The 20,974-nt window shown below is 43.6% G+C and overlaps 1 protein-coding gene across 1 annotated transcript; it reads right to left on the reverse strand.

Moving 5' to 3' along the window:
- Window positions 1-749: 749 nt before the first annotated feature.
- Window positions 750-1,685, reverse strand: LOC136571878 (olfactory receptor 6N1-like). The gene has a single exon (XM_066572494.1). The coding sequence runs from the start codon at window positions 1,683-1,685 to the stop codon at window positions 750-752; it is 936 nt and encodes a 311-aa protein (XP_066428591.1).
- Between the last annotated feature and the right edge of the window lie 19,289 nt (window positions 1,686-20,974).

Raw genomic sequence — 20,974 nt, forward strand, 5'->3', positions numbered from 1 at the left:
TAGAACATGGGCACTAGCCCTACTGACCATTTATTCACATATGAAATATTGCATTGAATTTTTATTAAGAGAAATTTAAGTTCTTAACTAAATTCCATAAAAGGTGAGGGTAGACACATCCGCAAACTTCTAGAGGGTCAGCTCTGGTGTACAATTGTCAAGTATAGACTTGTCCTTATCCAAATTGGTGATTATGTCATCTTTCTCTCTGGGTCTTAGTTATTGAATTTGCAAAGTGAAGCTAGTTTAGACATGGATAGAGTTTGCATTTGCTGAAATATTGCAGCTTGGCAGAATGAAAGAATTACATGCCATGCCATTTGTCCTCCAGGTCAGTCTGACTGAGTATTGCTAGGTGAGATAAGAGAATGTGACATGTTCTGGAAAGCTATAGGCAGTAGGGTGTCTTTCAGAGGCTTGTCTCCATTTAATTACCTTGCCACTCTTATTGAGCATCTGTGGAGTTCCGGCAGGAATGGCAGGTTCAGATAGTGATCATTAAATATCTTTGCTAGCAGGTACAAGATGACAGGCAGGACAGGCAGTGTGGAGCTCAGCTTGTGCATTCACTAATACCTCACATGCAACCATGTATTTCTTTCTATTAAAAGTTATACATAAAGCAATTTCAGTATAGATACATAAACTCATAATATTAAATTCCAAAATTATAAAATTTATAATTTCAACTAGAGGAACATAACCAAATGCAAAAAATATTTTGTATCTCCTTGGAAAACATTTGCGTTTTACGAAAGATTTGGCCTTTTGGCTCCATTTATTATTTCCCAGAGAGCCTTCTTTACATCCCTGTTTCTAAAGGTATAAATGAAAGGATTAATTGTGGGTGTGAATGCTGTATACATAAAAGACAGGTACTTATCATAATGGCTGCTCTTGGTTTTGACATAAACAAGTATGGCAGCACCATAGAAGAGACTGGCCACTATGAGATGAGATGTGCAGGTGGAGAAGGCTTTCTGTTTTCCATAATCACTCTTGATTTGTATCACTGTCTTTAAGATATTGATATAGAATCCTATAATCATCAGAAAAGGCAGAACAACACAAATGACAGCAGTTAAGGTTGCTGACATACTACTAATGAGCGTATCAGAGCAGGCCAAGCTTTGTAACGGAGCCATGTCACAAAAAAAGTGGTCAATCATGTTAGGGCCGCAGAAATCCAATTGTGCTATAATGGTGACTGGTACTAAAAGAATGCTAAATCCAAAAATCCATGGAAACATGGCTAATCCAACACACATTGTATCAGTCATGATGGATGAGTAATGCAAAGGGTTATTAATAGCCATATGTCGATCAAACACCATCACTACCAGGAGATAGCATTCGGTGACACCCAAAGAGTTCAAGAAATACATCTGGGTGACACATCCACTGAAGGATATTGTGTTGTTAGCAGCAATTAAAATGGCTAAAAGCTTTGGGATGGTGACGGAGATAAATGTGATTTCTGAGATAGCAAACACACTGATGAAAAAATACATTGGGCTATGAAGTGTATGTGCTATTTTAGTAACAGTGATTATCACAATGTTTTCTATGATGCAAGTGATATAAGACACCAGAAAAACCACAGCAAATATTTTCTGGATCTCGTGTAAATCAGCAAATGCCAATAAAATAATCTCTTCAACCACAGTTTTATTTTTCGGCTCCATTTATCTGAAAATAAGGGTGAAATCATATCACATATTCCAAGGTATTCCCACAAATGTTATTTTCAGTCTAATAAACATCTAATTTTTAAGAAGGTTTTCCATGGACTCAGAACGAGTGCATTTTAGTCGTAAAATCCACACAAAATTTGGGGATTTTTCATCTCACTGTTTGGTAACTAATAACTTTTTCTCTTTACATCCACACAGTAACAGAGTATTATTTTTGTGGGAAGAGTTTTAGTTTCTACACTTAACCTGCAAATAATGTGTATATTTATAGTACATGCTTTGATTGCTATGGGGATACGAATAAGTGCGCTTTATGTTAGTATAAATGTGTTTTTAACCCTTACCAATCCAATTTGTATCCTAGATTTCCTAGGGGGCTTACTCTTTTTCTGCCATTATACAACAGCGTTATATGCTGGCTAAAGCCACTACTGCATGAGGTGACACGTTAGATAGGCTCCGACAGCAGAGAGGCTGGCAATATACAGTAAGAGAACTCAGACGGACGTCTTCCACCATCAGAGCTGTACAGTCTTAAATCATAATGTCTTCAGAGGTCAAACAGTGGATTGGAAAGGGTTAAGAATGTGTCTTATTAATTACTTTTTTTAACATCATAAGTAGAGTTGAGTGAAGGAGTTTGATGCTCGTTCGAGTATTAGCATACTCGATGGTGATCACTACTGGAGCGAGAATCACGCCGCATTCGACCCTGCCCCAGTTTTTGGCCCCTCCCCGCTGCGAAGCAGTGCATGTCAATGGAAAATTTTTTGGCTGGCTGGCAGGCAGGCAGGGGGAGAAAGAGAGAGAGAGCGAGAGAACACACAAACCAAAAAAAAAAAAGCTTGGCACCCGGCAGCCCACATACAAAAATGCTTGAGTCACCCATTATAGTCAATGGGGTTCGTTAGTCGAGCAGAGCTCTCGAATTTTAGGAAAAGCTCGACTCGAATAACGAGGACCCGAGCATTTGGGTGCTCGCTCATCTCTAATCATAAGGTAACTTTCATATAACAGCATTATTTGTATTATTGCAATATACTGGGACAAAAAATATTTTTCCTTCTGTCTTCTAAAAATAGAAATGTATCTTAAATACTACATTTGAGGACTTCTGCATTACAGTTTTCGAGTCCGTATATTTCAGCTATATTTGCAAAACAAAACCAAGATTGGAATCTACATAGGAAAAAAAAATGAAAAGAATGACCAGAAGACGGTCGCACTAAAGTGACTTAAAGCGAAGATTGCTATAATACTCTGAAATATCCCAACAGTTTAGGTAATCGTCGTGTATTTTGTTGTAGGACACAAGAAAAAATATACATACTTACAACATATAAAATGTAATTTATAGGAGGGAACATATAAAATATGAAGGTCATTATGGCTCCAAGCCCTCTTCACAGTATCCTTCCTCAGCCTTACTTTTTTTCTCGTCTACCCCTCCTTTTTTTCTGTTCCTTTTTTTCCTCCTTTTCTACAGAAAGATCATGGTGTTACATCCATGCAAGCCACGGAAGCAACAACATACATGGACGCAACCCAAACAAGGACTGGAGGGAAAGGATTGGGACAAGGGAATGTGCATACACACTGAACACCATAACAAAGTGAACTGCAAATAGGACTTGTGAGCAGACATCCAACAATGACTGATAAACACCAAAACACTTACCTAGAATGCCAACACACATAGGCAGATGGAAGAGCTAAAGTATGGGGTACTAGTTCATACTTTGGCCAAGGTGCTTAAACTCACCAACTTTCCTTGTTGTCTCATGAGTCCCTACTCTAATAAGGCAACTTAACCCCAAGTGTCCTGCCTAAGAGCAGGGTGATCATCTCAATTGGGATGGCCCCACACTGAAACCTAGCAGCCTGGCTTACTCTAGATGGTATGAAACATATATGCTAAACAGGACATAGTAACATAGTAACATAGTAACATAGTATGTAAGGCCGAATGAAGACATTGTCCATCTAGTCCAGCCTGTCTATCCTACTGTGTTGATCCAGAGGAAGGCAAAAAACCCCAAGGCCAGAAGCCAATTAGCCCTTTTGGGGAAAAATTCCTTCCCGACTCCCTAATGGCAGTAAGACTGTTCCCTGGATCAACCCCTAATAGTTCCTACCTGCCTATATACCAGGATTGACACTTAACCTAATATGTATATCCTGTAATATCCTTCTCCAGAAAGACATCAAGTCCCCTTTTAAACTCCTCTATGGATTTTGCCATCACCACTTCCTCCGGTAGAGAGTTCCACAGTCTAACTGCTCTTACAGTAAAGAATCCCCTTCTATGTTGGTGATGAAACCTACTTTCCTCTAATCGTAGCGGATGTCCTCTTGTTACCGTCGTGGTCCTGGGTATAAACAGATCGCAGGAGAGATCCTTGTGTTGTCCCCTCATGTACTTATACATGGTTATTTGGTCGCCTCTTAACCTTCTTTTTTCTAGAGTAAATAGTCCCAATATTGATAACCTCTCGGGGTATTCCAGTCCCGTCATTCCATGTATTAGTTTAGTTGCTCTTCTTTGAACCCCCTCAAGCACTGTGACATCTTTCCTGAGCCCCGGTGTCCAGAATTGTACGCAGTATTCCATGTGAGGTCTGACAAGTGCCTTATATAATGGAAGGATAATGTTCTCGTCCTTCGCCCCCATACCTCTTTTGATGCACCCCAAGACTTTATTTGCCTTTGCAGCAGCGGACTGGCACTGGTTACTCCAGTTTAGTCTATTATCCACTAATACCCCCAGATCCTTTTCCATATCACTTTTCCCATGATTCAAACACACAAACAGACAAGGGACAAACACCTTGAACAGGGAGCTGATTTCACCAAGTGTCTGGTCACCTACACAGACACTGAACACATTGCTATTCATACCAGCAAACAGTTAATTCCACCAAGAAACTCATGCAAGCAACACCACAGTGCAACATGCATTACTCCAAAAACCAGGGTTCCGAGAAGAAATGAGGAAAATAGCAAAAGGAATAAATGACCAGTGCCCTCCAGCAAGAAGGGCTGGCATTTATGTGCAGCAGGCCAGTGGTGATAGGCAGGTTGGAGAACTCGACACCTAGTCACCTCAATCATCCCACAGCTATGGAGGTGTCCTCTGGAATCCCATAGAACTACAGGTCCCAGGACACAATGTGCTAACCTTCATATAACTGTACTTCAGCCCTTTATTGTACTTGCTTGCACTTGCCTGTGGTGTGTACTGCCCCATAAACTTCAGTGCTTTGCTTTATTCTCTGTGTTTTTTTTAGAAAATTATAAAGTCTTGAGTTTTTAAAAAAATATATAAAATTCATTGCGCAATATAATTTTGTTGTTTTCATTTTTAAATGTATTTTTACTAGTAATTTTTAAACATAGTATTCTAAATCATTATAAATAAGTCTCTATTAGAGATGAGCGAACGTACTCGTAACGAGTACTTACGCACCCGAGTACCGCCATTTTCGAGTACTTCAGTACTCGGGCATAAAGATTCGGGGGGCGCCGGGGGGCGGGGAGAGGCGCGGCGGTGCGGGGGGGGAGCAGCGGGGAACAGGGGGGAGCCCTTTCTCTCTCCCTCTCCCCCCCACTCCCCACTGCTACCCCCCGTGCCGCCACGGCGCCCCCCGAATCTTTACGCGCGAGTACTGCTGTACTCGAAAATGGTGGTGCTCGGGTGCGTAAGTACTCGTAACGAGTACGTTCGCTCATCTCTAGTCTCTATTAGAGATGAGCGAACGTACTCGGTAAGGCTGATTTCGCAATCGAGCACCGCGATTTTCGAGTACTTCACCACTCTGGTGAAAAGATTCGGGGGTTGCCGGGTGGCGGGGCGTGGCGTGGTGGAGCAGGGGGTAGCAGCGCGGAACAGGGGGGAGCTCTCTCTCTCTCCCTCCCCCCCCCACTCCCCTCTGCAACCCCCCGCTCACCCACGGCGCCCCCCGAATCTTTTCACCCGAGTAGTGAAGTACTCGAAAATCGCGGTGCTCGATTGCGAAATCGGCCATACCAAGTACGTTCGCTCATCTCTAGTCTCTATCTATCTATCTCATATCTATCTTTCTATCTATCTATCTATCTATCTATCTAACTCATATCTATCTATCTCATATCTATCTCATATCTATCTAACTCATATCTATCTATCTATCTATCTATCTATCTATCTCATATCTATCTATCTGTCTATCAATCCTGAAATCTTTCTACCTGTGTGTATTCATAGGAAAAGACGCGCACAAAGCATTCTTCTATTTCATTGTCATAACAGTGTTAAAATATGGAGCAGTTGTTCAGCCTTATACATATCATCCTATAATAATGTACACAGGGGGAAACTTCTTCTGAATTGATTAGCAGATTCATTAAATGATCATGTTTTCTTCCGTTACTGATAAATACAGTCATAACAAGTTCCCCAGCGACCTTAGATTTTCATTCTAGTGAGTATTAGTGATGGCACATGACGTTTATTTTGCTCTTTTTCTTCTAATGAGAAACTCATGCAACAAATGCTAGAAAAAAAATCCAAACCCAGAGCTTGAGAAGATTGCAAAAAAATGCCATTAATACAAAAATGCAAATGTAAAAACAAAATACACTAAAAAACACTGCTTTGTGTATGAGATTCAGCTAACATCTTCCTTTTGGGGCTCTGTGCAACTTTGGTTTTAGGCAATTTTACCAAATTCTGAAATAATGACTTCTCCCAAAACCTGCAGGTTATTGAGTACCCATGAGAGTGCACTGACCATATCTGCATGTCTGTGGAGGATGATTTGAGTCCTGCTGCTGAGTCTGGTTTCCTGGCCAGGCGCTGCTGGACTGTGTCCTGATGTTGTCTAGTGTCAGTGCATTGTGTACACTGCATCGGATGGACAACATCCTAATCCTGAATAATAGCTGTCAGTACTCTGGAATTTTTGGCTATTTCAATAAGGCTTACTTCACATGGGTGAGTGCGATATGGTGCTGTGAATCCCACCCTCATATTGTGCTTGCCATTAATGGTAAAACCTCATGGATGTAAGGCATTTTCATGGCAAAACATCCTCGCATCACTTCCAGGAGCTAACAGCAGAATTTCTCCCATTGCTTTCAATAGGGCTTGGTACTGCTGCCACTGGCCCCAGTAAATACTGGGGCCGTGATGCGCGATCATGCAGGTAGATAAAACATGCTGTGATTTGTTTCCAGCATTGCATTGCATTGCATTGCATCACGGTGCCATGCAGAAAAACATCACTCATGTGTATGACCCTATTCAAAAGAATTAGGTTCATATTCATGCGAGATTTGTGCATCTCGCAACATGCAAATGTCATGGAATATAAAGTGTTAAGTTTCAGAATGCAATAAGTGTATGTTTCTTACCTTGTATTGGACTATTGACCCTTAAATAGAAGACTAAAACCTATGCTTTGTAGTGTCAGGAACTAGGATTTTAAGATAAGAAGACAATAGACAAATTAAATAAGGCTAAGCTATGTTAACAGAGAAGACACACAATGATAGCAGAACTATTGTCTAATGCAACAGCAATATCCTGACTTAGGTAATTCTGTGTCTGAGACGACCCTTAAGAGCTTTGAGAATATTTGGTAGATGTCAATAAGTCTTGTGATCAATAAGTATTTTCACCTTTGTAACAGTAAACTACGTAACACCAATCTTTGTACCAGGCAACATTTGGATACGCCCTCTTCTTTCTGTTTAAGAGTTGGCAATGTTGATAATAAAGTAGAATTCATTGAGTTCTCATGGAGGTGTCTTGACATAACATGGAGGGATTTCATGCTATTGATAGATAATGCTAGCAAAATCTCCTCATCACGGGCTTCCATATCTACCTATTTGGCACCTGACAACGAGGTCATCAGATCGATACCGGTATGGTCCGATAACACAAACCTTGCACAATTTTCTCGCCCATGTGAAGCTGGTTTCTTAAAGTGTTTTTCTAGAAAATTAGCAAGAGGTGACTCTTAAATAACACCCAGCGGAGTTGCTCCAGTACTATCCTTTACTATTCTAGAAACTGGTACAGAGGACAAGTGCTGTTCATTGTTTATGTGACCACTGCAGCCAATCACTGGCTTCAGGTGGTCATGTACAATATATTTCACCACTATTACCACTGACTGGCTGAATAAGCCACATAGAACAGTAGACAGCAACCTTGCAGAAGGTTCTGGGTACCGGGGTGGCTGTGTAGGATTAGAGTGGAGGGGGAATTTCACAGGTAAGTATTGATTTTTTCCACATCATTCCCTACTTATGAGGGTTTTTTTTCTCAAAGAAAAACCTTGTTAACTCTTCAGTGACCAAGTCTGTTTGCACCTTAATGACAGGCAAGGTTTTACATTTTTTCTAAGTAATTCTGCCATTGTTTTTTTGCCACGTGTTGTACTTCATTTAGGGTGCTTTCAGCTGAGCATGTGCGCACAAAACCACGCATCTATTAGAAGCATTGGTTCCCTACGGTGTGTTCATATGTCCATAATTTACAGGCGTTCAAACGCATGTTCCTGCAAAACATAGGACATGCATGCACCATAGGTCCGTGGTGCTTGCCAATATTCCCCAGCAGGGAGTCCCTTTGTCATTGAACACTGTGACAGCACCATCCCAGTGTTAAGTGACAAGGGGACTCCCGTGGGGAGTAAAGAATCCCCTGCCACAGCTATGACAGCTGTGGCAGAGGATTTTTTCATTTCCGCGGGAAGTCCCCTTGTCAATGAACACTGTGACAGCACCGTACATGGGTGCATGGTTTTGTGCACAACTATGTACGTACACGCTTGTGTGAATGCACCCTTAGGTGGTAAAGATAGACCGAAAGAATTTGTGCATATTTTTTAAAAGTGCCAAAATTAGGAAAATGTTGAAAAAATTATACTTTTTTTCACATTTTCAACTGCGATACATCAAATATGTGCAAACATGCTGTACAAATTTTAGATAAGATATATATTTCCATATGTCTACTTTCTTCTGGAAGTACATTTAAAAAACTTTTTCTTTTTAACCATTAATTAAACATCAATTCTTAAAATCTTGAGGAACACTGCTTTCTTACACAAAGGAAAGATTGCAAAGGGTCATAGGTGTCAGAATGATACATACCCCCACAAAAATATGCCCCTTAATGTATTCACTGAGGGGTGTCATGAGTATTTTGAGCCCACAGTTTTTTTCAGGAGTTAATGCAATTTAGAGGAGGAAAAATAAAATTTCCGATATTTGCAAATATGTCAATTTAAAGACATTTTTGTTTTGTATAGTGCCCATGAAAATGAAAATTTGCGCCCCAAAATGGATATCGTTGTTAGTCCTTTGCTCAGAAACATACCCATTGTGGCCCTAATATTATGTCTGTATGTACAATGGGCCCAAAATGAATGGAGCAGCCAGTGCTTTCAGAACAGAAATTTAGCTTGACGCTGCTTCAGGGCCCATTGCACACTTGAGCTCTTGAGCTGCTAAAACAATAGCAATTCCCCACAAATGATCGCATTTTGAAACTAGACACTCAATAAATTCAACTTTGGGTGTTCTGCATATTTTGACCCAACAGTTTTTGAAGCAAAGCGGAATGAAAAAAAACATTAATATTAACATTTTTTTGGCAATTGTATAATTTTAAAAACTGGTTTTTTTGTACAACACACACTGAAAATGTAAGCTTGAACCCCAAAATGGATACGCCTGTTTGTATTATATTTAGAAACATACCTATTGGGGCCATGATCTTATTTCTCTATGGACAGCGGTGCCCTAAACTAAAGGACCAGCTTGTCTGGCTTTCAGAACAGAAATTTTTCTTGAAGGTGTTGCCCACTTTTAGAGCCCTTGAGCTGCCAAAATTACCCATTTTGAAAAAACAGACCCCTTAACAAATTTATCTAGGCATTTACTTCTCACACAGTCGTATGTGAAATCTGCTTGAAGAGGCCTGCAGCAGATTCCAGCTGTGAATCCAAGCTTGACACTCCGTATGGCCACATAATGTACTATGCATGACCATGTACTCACACAGGCAGTCATGCACAGTACACCTTTTTTTGCTTTGTTTATATTTTCCATGCTGTCGCTTTTTTGGGATTGAACATCTGGGGTATTGATGAATCTTGCAGTGTTTTATGTATTACTTATTTTTAACCTTAAAAAATACATAATTACTAGAGATGAGCGAGCACCAAAATGCTCGGGTGCTCGTTGTTTGAGTCGAACTTTCCACGATGCTCGAGATCTCGTTTCGAGTAACGAACCCCATTGAAATCAATGAGCGAGTCGAGCATTTTCGTATATGACAGATGCTCCGCATAGGTCTTTACATGTGAAACTCTGGAAAACATCCGAAAGTCATGGAAACACCACAGAAACGGATGCATGCATGGCTGCATCTCAGGCTCCCAGGTCCCACTGTTAAGCCAAAATAGGGGCTAGAGTCTACCCCCCCCCCCCTAACAATTTTTACTTTGGACAAACCCCCATTAAAAAGGCACACCTTAGCTAAGCACCACACTACCTGCAACCAAGGACAATCACTGCCTGCGGGTCACACCACTGCCTCTTCTTATGGGTTACATGCTGCCCAACCCACCGCCGCAGGACCCTGCGTCCGCAGCGCACACAAAAGTTTCCCTGCGCAGCCTTCAGCTTCCCTCATGCCACACGGTCGCTTCATAGCTACACCACCCTCATGTCTATTTCTAAGTGCGTCTGCGATGAGGAGGAACCGGAGGCACACACTGCAGAGGGTTGGCAGGTCCAGGCAGTGACCCTCTCTGAAAGGGGGGGGGGGCGATAGCCCACAATGCTGTTGAAAATCGATGATAAATTGACGTACGATCATCATTCCAATCCCGTGCCACCTCCGTCGCAAAATTGTCACGAGCCGCAAACGTGGGTATAAAGGGGACTCAGGTGCCAGCCCAGCACTTCTACACATCTCCACAACACAGCAATACTCTGTGTGGGAAGTATGTGAGCGGGCCCTGGGTCAGGCTCGGTTCCAGCAAAAAACCTTGTGTGGCCCAAGATGCCGCGAGTGACATAGCAATGGGGAATCCATGTGTCCACACACTACTCATTCTGTTTGGGTTGCGGATACCTCATCGGCAACGCAAGGGGTAAGCCATCTGCACTCTTCATCCTACCCAAGTCAGTCAGTGTCTTTGTGCCTGACAGGTAAAACACCGCTATGGAAGTCTGTGTGCACCCACAGCATAGGTGGGTCCAAGGAACCCCAAGACATGAACCATGAAGAAATCAGAGTGCCCAAACATGGCAGACTTTCACTGCGCCGAGGACATAGGCCTCTGCACAAACCCTCAGCAATCGCGGGCATAGAGTGGACTCCAATGCTAGTGCAGCTGTGAATGTCTCATTAGTGCAGTATCACTCCTCTTGTTTAGCCCAAACCAATGCCGCGGATAACTATGGCAACACGAGAGAAAATACATGTTGGCCTCGGCCTACAATTCATGCCCTAGTCAGTCAGTGTATTTGTGCCAGGTAGGTAAATCACCGCGATGGTAAGTCTTTGTGCACCCATAGTATAGACAGTAACATTCCTGTAGCAAAGGTATAAGCAGACCCCAGTAACATTTCCGTAGCAGAAGTATAGGCAGACCCCAGTAACATTTCTGTAGCAGAAGTATAGGCAGACCCCAGTAACATTTCTGTAGCCAAGGTATAGGCAGACCCCTGTAACAATTCTGTAGCAGAAGTATAGGAAGACCCCTGTAACAATTCTGTAGTAGAAGTATAGGCAGACCCCTGTAACATTCTGTAGCACAAGTATAGGCAGACCCAAGTAACATTTCTGTAGCAGAAGTATAGGCAGACCCCAGTAACATTTCTGTATTAGAAGCATAGGCAAACCCCTGTAACATTTCTGTAGTAGAAGTATAGGCAAACCCCTGTAACATTTCTGTAGTAGAAGTATAGGCACACCCCAGTAACATTTCTGTAGCAGAAGTATAGGCAGACCCCAGTAACATTTCTGTTGTAATGGTATAGGCAGACCCCAGTAACATCTCTGTAGCACACGTATAGGCAGACCCCTGTAACATTTCTGTAGCAGAAGTATAGGTAGACCCCTGTAACATTAATGTGGCAGAAGTATAGGCAGACCCCAGTAACATTTCTGTACCAAGAGTTTAGGTGAACCCCTGAAACATTGGTGTACCATTAGTGTAGGCGAAGTCCTGAAAAATTAGTTAGATAACAGTATAGACGAGGGCCAGAAAAATGAGTGTACCAAGAGTACAAGCGTACCCCTCAACAATTTCTCAACCGAGAGGGCGGTGAAACCCAAAAATATATTTTAAAGATACAACTCGCTGTTGCTTAATTTGCAACAGAGCCTGGAGGCCTTGGAGAGTGTCCCCCTGCCTGCGCTGTACATGCTGCCTGATCTCCGCGCCTCCCCTGCTCCTTAGCCCTCGGAACTGCGCATTCTGCCGCTAGCGCTGTCAGATGGGAAGCTTAGCATTAGAGATGAGCGAGCCTACTCGGCCACGCCCCTTTTTTGCCCGAGCACCGCGATTTTCGAGTACTTCTGTACTTGGGCGAAAAGATTCGGGGGGCGCCGTGGGTGAGTGGGGGGTTGCAGTGGGGAGTGGGGGGGAGAGGGAGAGAGAGAGGGCTCCCCCCTGTTCCCCCGCTGCTACCCCCGCGCGGCCATGCCTCCCCCCGCCCCCCAAATCTTTTCACCCGAGTACTGAAGTACTCGAAAATCGCGGTGCTCGATCGAGTAAATACTCAAAATGAGTAGATTCGCTTATCTCTATTTAGCATCACTTTTTCCAGCAGGGCCCAGTGGTATTGCATCACTCTCGTACCCTTTTCCTCTTCTGCAATGAGAGTGGAAAGGTTCTCCTTATACCATGGGTCAAGAAGGGTGTACACCCAGTAATCCATGTTGGCCAGAATGCGTCTAACGCGAGGCTCACGAGAAAGGCAGCCTAACATGAAGTTAGCATGTGTGCTAGGGTACCAGTACGCAAGACATGGCTGTCCTCACTAGGAAAATGACTTTTAAGATTCTCCTCCTCCTCCTCCACAGCCCATAAACACTGAACAGATGAGAGGCAAGCAGCATTGGTACCCTCTGCAGTGTGCCCAGCTGTCTCTTCCCCCTCCTCCTCCTGCTCCTCCCCCTCCTCCTCCTCCTCCAAAACGCGCTGAGATATAGACATGAGGGTGGTCTGCTATCAAGCGACATACTGTCATCCCCCGTCTCCTGTTCCAACCGCAAAGCATCGCCCTTTATGCTTTGCAGCAAACTTCTCAGCAGACATCGTCCGTGGCAGCATCCGTGGTAGACTTGCGTGAATGTGTGCAGACGTGGCGCACCTTGCTGAGCAGGTCAGACAAGGGGGGGTAGTTTTTAAGAAACCGCTGAACCACCACATTGAAGATGTGGACCAAGCATGGCACGTGTGTGAGGCTGCCGAGCTGCAGAGACACCACCAGGTTACGTCCGTTGTCACACACGACCATACCCGGTTGGAGGCTCATTGGCGAAAGCCAGAGGTCGGTCTGCTCTGTCAGACCCAGCAACAGTTCGTGGGCCGTGTGCCTCTTGTCACTTAAGCTGAGTAGTTTCAGCACGGCTTGCTGACGCTTGCCCACCGCTGTGCTGCCGCTGTGCTGCCGCACTGCGCCACACCGACTGATGGCGATGTGTTGCTCACATTTCTTAATTGAGAGGTAGAGGTTGTGTAGGAGGAGGAGGGGGAGGGTTTAGAGGAGGTGGCATAAACCGCCGCAGATACCAGCACCGAGGAAGGACCTACTATTCTGGGTGTGAGTAGGGCGTGAGCGGTCCCAGCCTCCACCAAATTTGCCCAATGTGCCGTCAGAGAGATATAGTGGCCCTACCTGCCAGTACTTGTCCACGTGTCCGTGGTTAAGTGGACCTTCCCAGTAACCGCGTTGGTGAGGGCACGATTTATGTTGTGGGAGACGTGCTGGTGTAGGGCTGGGACGGCACACCGGGAAAAATAGTGGCGACTGGGGACCGAGTAGCGTGGGACTGCCGCCGCCATCATGTTTTTGAAAGCCTCCATTTCCACAAGCCTGTACGGCAGCATCTCCAGGCTGATTAATTTGGCAATGTGCACATTTAAAGCTTGTGCGTGTAGGTGCGTTGCGGCGTATTTGCGCTTTCGCTCCAACGCTTGTGCTAACGACAGCTGAACGCTGCGCTGAGAGACATTGCTGGATGGGGTGGAAGGCAGTGGAGCTGAGGGTGTGGGTGCTGGCCGGGAGGTGCTCGTGCCTGTGTCCTGAGAGGGGGGGTTGGATCTGAGGGGCAGGTTGGGGCACAGGGGAAGAGGCAGTGGTGTGACCCGGAGGCGGTGAACGGCCTTCGTCCCACCTTGTGGGGTGCTTGGCCATCATATGCCTGCGCATGCTGGTGGTGGTGAGGCTGGTAGTGGTGGCTCCCCGTCTTATCTTGGTGCAACACAGGTTGCACATCACTGTTCGTCGGTCGTCCACGCGAAACATCAACACCTTTGAACACCTAGCCCTCTGCATGGAAGCTTGCCGCAAAGGGTGCTTTGGGAAACAGTTGGGGGATTATTCGCTCTGGCCCTGCCAGACTTGTAATGTTAAAATCGCGAACGCGCAAAATTGCGATTTTGCAGTAGTTCGCGATGTTGCGCGATCGCGATTTTAACAATACAAGTCCCGTAGATCCCTGCAGAAAAAAAAATTGGGTCTTCCTCTGAATCAACATTGGGGGGTAGTAGGCTGCACTTGATGGACATATGTCTTTTTTCCAGCCTTACATACTATGTTACTGAAAATTATATAAAAAATGATAATAACCCAACAGGCAACATCACTATCTCCCTGCCTTTTAGATGATTCTACTTCAGCCATTAACTGTTTATCAAAGCAAGAGATAAATTTTATTTATGTGCCTAATCTAGAACTTTACTAATTTTATTTCCTTCCTAAAGTGCATAAAGATATCCTAAGACCCCCAGGTCAGCCTATTATATCTGGTATCGGTTCCGTCACCTGTCAACGTTTGTAATATGTAGACCGACGCCTCCAGAGAGTTGTCACTTATGTACCCGAGTATCATAGGGATACAGGACACTTGATTTCCCTCATTGAACATTTGACTTGAAAGGAATCATACATATGGTGTTCACTTGATGTCAAGGTTTTTTACTCTAATATTCCTCATTCTTTGGGTATCTAGACAGTAAGGCATTTTCTAAGTGATGACCTTTTAATGCCCCACCAACAAAAAGTTCCATTTCTTTTGTTTTTAAGAAACAATTTTATTTACAAATAAGAGGATTTGGCATGGGCACAAAATTAAACACCCAATCAAATTAAAACAGTTCTTGAATTGAAGTTCTTCTTTTGTTATCTAGATAATAGAATGTCCTTGTGGTCTTAAATATATTTTGGTAGAACCACTAATGCTTTGAGGGCTAGAGTGAACAAATACTAACTGGATATACATAATAGTTACATGATGGATACTATGTCCTGGCACTAACTACAGTTTCACACTAAAGATGCCTCAAAATTTTAAATTACACCCCTTGAAAATGTAGAACTAGGCTACTTTACATGGTTGAAAGAAAAGGAAATGTAGTAGATGTTTTTTTTTATACATTTACACCTAGTGTTCTGAATTAAAGGGGTTGTCACGCGAAACAAAGTTGGGGTAAGCACTTCTGTATGGCCATATTAATGCACTTTGTAATATACATCGTGCATTAAATATGAGCCATACAGAAGTTATTCACTTACCTTCCCTGCGCTGGTGTCCCTGTCTCCATGGCTCCGTCTAATTTCAGCGTCTAATCTCCCGATTAGACGCGGTTGCGCAGAAGGGTCTTCTCCCATCTGTTCGGCTTGGCACGAGCGGCATTATGGCTCCGCCCCCTTCTACGCATCATCGAGTAGCTCCACCCCCGTCACGTGTGCCGATTCCAGCCAATCAGGAGGCTGGAATCGGCACATGTGATGGGGCGGAGCTATGCGATGATGCGTAGAAGGAGGCGGAGCCAGAATGCCGCTTGTGCCGGACCGAAGAGATGGGAGAAGACCCTTCTGCGCAAGCGCGTCTAATCGGGAGATTAGACGCTGAAATTAGACGGAGCCATGGAGACGGGGACGCCAGCGCAGGGAAGGTAAAGGAATAACTTCTGTATGGCTCATATTTAATGCACGATGTACATTACAAAGTGCATTAATATGGCCATACAGAAGTGCTTAACCCCACTTGCTTTCGCGAGACAACCCCTTTAAGTTTTAGAGAAATTTTGAAATGTATTAAGGTCCTTTACATAAAGTTTTTAGGAGTCCTTCCTCCTCCTTTAACATTTTGTTTTTATTCTGATATATGCACTTTAAGACTACACTATTATATATTTAACTAATTTTGGTAATGTTTTGTAAATTCTGTTTTTATTAAGAGTATCATTAACAGATTCAATAAAATTTTCTTCATATAACGCAGAAAGCATCTTGCATACACACTGCCATTAAATTAACCCAACATCTTTTTTTCGTAACTCGAAGAAAAGAAGAGACTGAAGGAAAACTGAAGAGGAGGGAAGGGTGGGAGGGATTTGTGGGAAAGGGGGGGGGAGGGATAGGGTTGACTGGTGTTGGGGGTAAGGGAGGGGTAGGAGAAGTAGGGGCAAATTGGAGATTTAGTCCCAAAAGAGAAGGAAATATCACAGACCAGACAATGACTACATTGATTTCAATGTGCACCCCCAAAATGTGAGTGGCAGGAAGATACAAAGGCTTAACAGAAAAGAATTTCACATAGAAAAAGTTTAACAGATATAGGTGGATTAACTGCTTCAGTGGTGGGTTTCCTACCACCCTGTCATACCCACCAGGGCAGGTTTTTTTTTTTTTAATCAATAGGCTTTTTACTGGTCTTCAAAAAGGACTAATACAGCAATGGAATATACGCATCATTAAGTATAATAACATCTTGAATAAGAAAGTAGGTTGTACAATTCTTGTGAGGCATATAACCTTTGGCATTCAAACTGACCATATTTATTTTTCTTAAGTAAAAATATGCAAGAGTATGAAAGAATGATCACTGAGCCAAAATAAAGATGGGGCAGGGGGAAGGGAGGTGGGCAAGGTAAGGGACAGGAAGGTGGGGCTAAGGGAGGGAGAAAGGTATAGGTACAAACTGGGGAAGAAAGAAACAGAAAAACAAAAAGAAAAGAAAACTCGAAATTGTGTTGTTTCGAAGGGCTATTATCTTCTCGTACATGCTATGGTTCAAAATCAAATGAGATAGATCTAGATTATTGGGTGATTTTTCTGATCTCCACTTTTTAGCTATTAGAAGTTAAGCGCCAAGTAGAATGTGTCCTATTAGCTTTTTCATCGGGAAATGAATCTTGCCAGGATCTAGTAGTAATAGAGCAGTTTTTGAATTAAATGGGAGGTGGAGCCCTGACACTTCGTGAATAAGTCTATATACCTCTTTCCAGAAAGCAAGTAAATGTGGACATGATCAGAATATGTGGATTAAGGATTCCCGACCTCCACATCCCCATCCAGCATTCATCATTTGTAGATAATCCCCTTCTATTTAACTGAGTTGGAATAAGATACCAACATGTCAGTGTTTTGAGATGGGTTTCGATCAGATTAGCTCCGTGAGCAGCTTGCCATGCCCATCTGAACGCTTTGAGCCATTGATCTATTGTTATTTCTTGGCCTAAATCTCTTTCCCAATTTAACAAGTGGCATTATTTTGCAGGTCACAAAAGGCCTGTAAGACTGTCATAAAATGACCGAGTAGTCATTTTGGTGTGTACATGGTTAAGTATGGAGTGGGCTATTTTTGGAATCTTGATATCTTGAAGTTTTTGTACGCGTAAAACAGAGCATATTTGCGTGTATTTATATAAGTCGGTCTTTGTCAAATGGTATTTGAACATGAGTGAGTGGAAGGGGAGAGGACCATCCAGAGCGCAAATGTCTGAGATACATCTATTCCCATTATCTGTCCATGAGTTCAGTTGGAGGTCAGGTAGGAAATACTCCAGGGTTTTAAGCGGTATATTATGAAGCGGCTGAATTGTACTTTTTTCGAATTTTGGATTACATCACTCCAAGCCTCCAACGTAGCACTCATAGGTGGAGAGAGGTTATGGACACTTAGACATTTCGAGAGTGAAGTAGAAGATGTAGCTACAGCAGAGGCATAAATAAGAAGTTTTAGAGGTTTCTGTTTTTTGAATTCTGTCTCTATTGAGGGCCAGCCTATTTTTGAATTATGCCGTGTCCACTAGAGCAGATGGCTTAGTATAGTTGATTTACGATAGGATTCCAGGTTAGGGAGGCCCAAGCCACCTTGGAATCAATTTAGTGAATGAATAGATAACACTATTCTAGGTTTTTTATTTTGCTAAATGTAGTTAGAAAGTTGTCTTTGGAATCCCGCAATAGTTAGCTTTGGGATTTGTATAGGGAGGGTACGAAAGAAGTGGAGAGTTTTAGGTAGTATTATCTTATATATAACAACTGGACCCATCCACAAAGTAGAGCGAAGGTTGAAGGAGTCCAATTCCTTCTGAATCTCAGAGAGAAGTGGAGGGAAGTTAGCCGAAATTAAGTCTGAGATAGGAACACATAGATTTATACCTAAATATGGAATGCTTTTACTTTGCCTTTGAAATGGGAATTGTTTTATTATTACTTGTTTAAGTTCTTTTGTAATGAAGATGCCTAAAATTTGTGATTTAGTTATGTTTAATTTGTAGAAGGACGCTTCAGCCAATCTGGTCAACGTATGATATATTGTTCTGAGGGACCCAAGTGGATTTGTGAGTGTAAGTAAGTTATTGTCAGCGAATAGGCTGATTTTATGTTGCCGGAGTCCAGCGTTTATACCTTGTATGTCTGGGTTATTTCTTATGTGCTCAGCCAAAGGTTCAATAACCAGGGCAAACAATAGAGGTGATAAAGAGCAACCTTGGCGGGTACTGTTGGTTATGGAGAAAGGTTTGGAGAGTGAACCATCAACTAAGACTTTTGCTGATGGGGACATATAATATCTTTAAAGATATTGCCACAGAAACCAAACTTATTTAAGGTAGAAAAAGCGAATTCCCAATGGAGACGATCAAAAGCTTTTTCAGCATCAAGAGCAACCAAAATTGATGGGGAACGTGTACATTCAGTTTTGTGTATAAGATTTAAAATTCTTCTTGTCCTGTCAGAGGCTTGTCTCCCTTTTTTGAAGCCCACATGATCCGAATGAACGATTTCGGGTAGAATTTTTAGAAGCCTTAGGGTGACCACCCACTGGAGTTTCTTTTCCCTGCGAAATTTGCAGCATTGCGATTTTGCGCGATCGCGATTTTAGCATTACAAGTCCCATAGACCCCTGCAGAAAAAAAATGCTGTGAATTTCGCAGGGAAAAAAAAACTCCAGTGGGTAGTCACCCTAAGAGCTATAGTCTTCGCATAAGTGAAATGGGATCTTTACCCGGTTTCGGAATTGTTACAATTGTGGCCTTCAGCATCTCTGGGGGAAGGAACATTGTTCAATACCTTGATTAAAGGCCAAGGACATATCTAGGATTAGAGGAGTGGAGAAAAGTTTATAATAATCATTGGAGAAACCATCTGGTCCTGGGGCTTTATGGGGTTTTAGGGTTTTGATAGTGTCTGCAATTACCCTGGGTGATATTGAGGTGTTTAAGAAGTCAAGCTCGTTCTTCAAGAAGGATGAAAGCTTTATTTCTTTTAGGAAATTTTCTATTAATTGGGGTGAAGGTTGAGGCAAATTTGTATCGTCTTTTAAATTGTAGCGCTTGTTCTAGTATTGGTGGAAAGCTTCTGTAATTTGAGAAGGATGACAGAGTTTTGTATTTTGGTTGTGTGGATCTGTGATATAAGGAATCGAAGATTTATATATTTTTTAACTAGCTTGGCCATCATTCGTGATGATTTGTTGTTGGATATATAAAAAGTCGATCTTGAGGAATTCATTTCTCTATAATAGTTGTCTAGTAATAGATTTCTGAGCTCTTGTCTTGAGTTAAAGAGCAGGTTATGTAAGGTTTCAGAAGGGGAATCACACAATTGATTTTCTGTGTGAGCTATTTGCGCTAGGAGGGAATTAAGCTGGATGTTTTTTTCTTGCCAAGATCAGCCAGGGAGCCACCACTACCAGCCTCACCACCACCAGCATGCGCAGTCATATGATGGCCAAGCACCCCACAAGGTGGGACGAAGGCCGTTCACCGCCTCCGGGTTGCACCACTGCCTCTCCCCCTGTGCCCCAACCTGCCACTCAGATCCAACCCCCCTCTCAGGACACAGGCACAAGCGCCTCCTGGCCTGCACCCACACCCTCACCTCCGCTGTCCTCAACCCCATTCAGCAATGTCTCAACGCAGTGTCCAGCTGTCGCTAGCGCAAGCATTGGAGCGAAAGCGCAAATACGCAGCCACGCACCCGCACGTTCAAGCTTTAAACGTGCACATTGCCAAATTAATCAGCCTGGAGATGCTGCCGTACACGCTTGTGGAAATGGAGGATTTCAAAAACATGATGGCGGCAGCGGTCCCACGCTACTCGGTCTCCAGTCGCCACTAATTTTCCCGGTGTGCCATCCCAGCCCTACACCAGCACATCTCGCACAACATCAATCGTGCCCTCACCAACGCGGTTACTGGGAAGGTCTACTTAACCACGGACATGTGGACAAGTACTGGCGGTCAAGGTCACTATATCTCCCTGACGTCACATTGGGTGAATTTGGTGGAGGCTGGGACCGAGTCAGAGCCTGGGACCGCACACGTCCTACCCACACCCAGAATAGCGGGTCCTTCCTCCGTTCTGGTATCTGCGGCGGTCTATGCCACCTCCTCTAACCCCCCCGCTCCCCCTTCTCCTACGCAACCTCTACCTCTCAATTAAGAAATGTGAGCAGCACGTCGCCAGCAGTCGGTGTGGCGCGGCAGCACAGTGGTGGGCAAGCTGAAACTACTCAGCCTAGGTGACAAGAGGCACACGGCCCCCGAACTGTTGCAGGGTCTGACAGAGCAGACTGACCTCTGGCTTTCGCCGCTGAGCCTCCAACCAGGCATGGTCGTGTGTGACAACGGCCGTAACCTGGTGGCGGCTCTGCAGCTCAGCAGCCTCACACACGTGCCATGCCTGGCCCACGTCTTCAATCTGGTGGTTCAGCGGTTTCTGAAAATCTACCCTCACTTATCTGACCTGCT

Source organism: Eleutherodactylus coqui, chromosome 6, assembly GCF_035609145.1.
Source record: "Eleutherodactylus coqui strain aEleCoq1 chromosome 6, aEleCoq1.hap1, whole genome shotgun sequence".
NCBI lineage: Eukaryota > Metazoa > Chordata > Amphibia > Anura > Eleutherodactylidae > Eleutherodactylus > Eleutherodactylus coqui.

Coding starts and splice junctions, on each gene's coding strand:
- LOC136571878 (XM_066572494.1), bottom strand. CDS start 1,685: ATGGAGCCGAAAAATAAAACTGTGGTTGAAGAGATTATTTTATTGGCA.